Genomic DNA, 2,264 nt, shown 5'->3' with positions numbered 1-2,264 from the left:
TCACGAAGAATAATAAGAAAAACGTAATCCTCTAGTTCCAACTTTCCTTTTAACAGATTTTGGAGCATGGATTATAAAATGGCGCATATAAGGATTATCATAATAATCGTCAATTCTTTTTCTCCTTGATATCTTTTTATGAAAATATTTTCCGAAGGGAGTAAACTAAAATAAAGGTGAAGAATAAAAAATATAAATAATTTATTTTTTTTATAATTATATAATTTTGGAAATATTAAAAATTCTAAATTATTATATTCTGTATTTTATTGAGAATTTAAATTTACTTTATAATAAATGAAAATAGTGGAAATTATTCCCACTATAAAAGCAAATGCAATACCAACTCGGAATATATTGTTATTTAACGTACTAGAAGAAACACTACTATTGTTGAATGAAATAATAGCTTTTGTTTTATCGGGGTGATATTCATTCAGCTTTAATCTAATAGTTCCTGTTTCACGTACACTTGGTTCCCTGCAATTTCCTGATGAATCTCTTAGAAATCCAGGTTTTTCACAAACGGCTTGCGCTTTACTACTACTTTTAGTCTGCTTTTTATCTAATGACCGTAAATTGGATGATGGACTTTGTTGTTCTGAAATTTCGCTTGATGCTTGATTCTCTAGTCCTAATTTAGTAGATTCCAGTGTTCCTGTTTGTCTGACGATTGCAAAAGTAGCATGAGCAGGAGGAGGTTGAACAAATGGTGATAATGGATTATTCAGTGAACTAGGTGATGCTGGAAACACATTGCATTGCTGTTTTCCACTTTTAAGTCTATTTGCTGTAGGTCTATCATCTGTAATATCTCTACACCCAATAAAATAAATTGAATTCATAAAATCACTTTGGGAGCTCAGAGTTTTCTGTATTTTTTCTAAGATATTACAGTTATTTCCTTTAGACTTTAATGAAGTTATGAATTTAGTAGGATCAAATTCCTTTTTACATTTAAAATACTCTCCACAATCATCCCAAAATGAATTATTACAACATTCTTTATCTTTTTTATGCTTTATGTATAGTTCACTTATCTGATTAAGGTATTTTTCATATTCACTGAATTTTACCGTATTACAAGTATTAAACGTTTTAATATAATCATAATTTTCAAAATAATCAAACAAATATTTCTGTTCTACCTTTTCATTCAATTCGTTTATATGATTATCATTAATGTTAGGTAGACAATTATATAAGTGATAATCTCTATAAATACTTTTTTTTATATCCAAAAACTTAATAAGATGTTTTAATTTTTCACTTTCCGAGCTCTTTTCTAAATTTTTTTTTATTTTATAATATATCCAATATGTAAAATGTAAACAATAATAGACATATCTTCTATTATTTCTCAATTTTGATAAATCCTCCGCATTTCTTGAAATTTTTTTACAGAGATCATAACTTCCATCTGGATAATTAGTTTTATCTGAATTGAATACGTTACACTCAACACTGTTTTGGCTTCCACTGAAATTTTTATTGAAATTATTATATATGTTTCCTGATGGTGATCCTTCTAAAATTTGATTCTGAATATTAAGAAGAATTTATGAACTATATATATTTAAATTTTACTTTTGAAGAAGAAAATTTTATTTGCAGTGAAATAAATTAAATTATTAATCTTATAATATACAATAATATACCAAATTTTCTTCACTTATTTTATCCATTCTATATGAGATATGTTAAATAATAAAAAATATCATTAATTTTCATGTTCATTAACCAAATATAAAAAATAAGAACAAAATATTTATTAGTATGTATTGTTATATACGTATATTGAAAATTATATAAGTATTTGTTGCTTATAGAAGTTAGTTAACCATATTTCAGGTTTAAAAATTCAAAACAGAATTATTAAAAAAAATAATAAAGGTTTTTAATTTTTAAAAAATAAATAGTAAAATAACTATGATATGTTACCATTAAATTGAAGAACTTATTCAGAAAATATTATTCTGAAAAACATTAATCTATAAAAATAAAACACTATTTCATTAATATATTACATAACAGAATAATTTGTTTTTATCCCTTTTTTAATGTACATAAATTATAATTTATGTGAAATATATATTTATTCATTTTATTTATTTAATTTATTTTATATATATAATATAATTTTGTAATATTTTCATTTCCCTTATTGTGAATAACTATTTGGCTTTTACATTTAGAACTATATTTATATAATTATTCTATAGAAACTGTTCTAGTTATTGTAATATATATATATATATATATAT

At 23.2% G+C, this 2,264-nt stretch overlaps 1 protein-coding gene across 1 annotated transcript; it reads right to left on the bottom strand.

The window, feature by feature from the left end:
- MKS88_000838 (PIR protein) lies at positions 1–1,685 on the bottom strand (the record flags this gene model as incomplete). The annotated part of the gene is made up of 3 exons (XM_067219477.1): positions 1–165; positions 288–1,541; positions 1,659–1,685. 3 exons carry the CDS (start codon positions 1,683–1,685, stop codon positions 1–3), a joined length of 1,446 nt encoding a protein of 481 aa, XP_067075206.1.
- Positions 1,686–2,264: the final 579 nt, after the last annotated feature.

This window comes from Plasmodium brasilianum, chromosome 3 (assembly GCF_023973825.1).
Source record: "Plasmodium brasilianum strain Bolivian I chromosome 3, whole genome shotgun sequence".
In the NCBI taxonomy this organism is placed as follows: domain Eukaryota; phylum Apicomplexa; class Aconoidasida; order Haemosporida; family Plasmodiidae; genus Plasmodium; species Plasmodium brasilianum.
The sequence above is the reverse complement of the archived record's forward strand: the minus strand, read 5'-3'. Positions and strand labels throughout refer to the sequence as shown.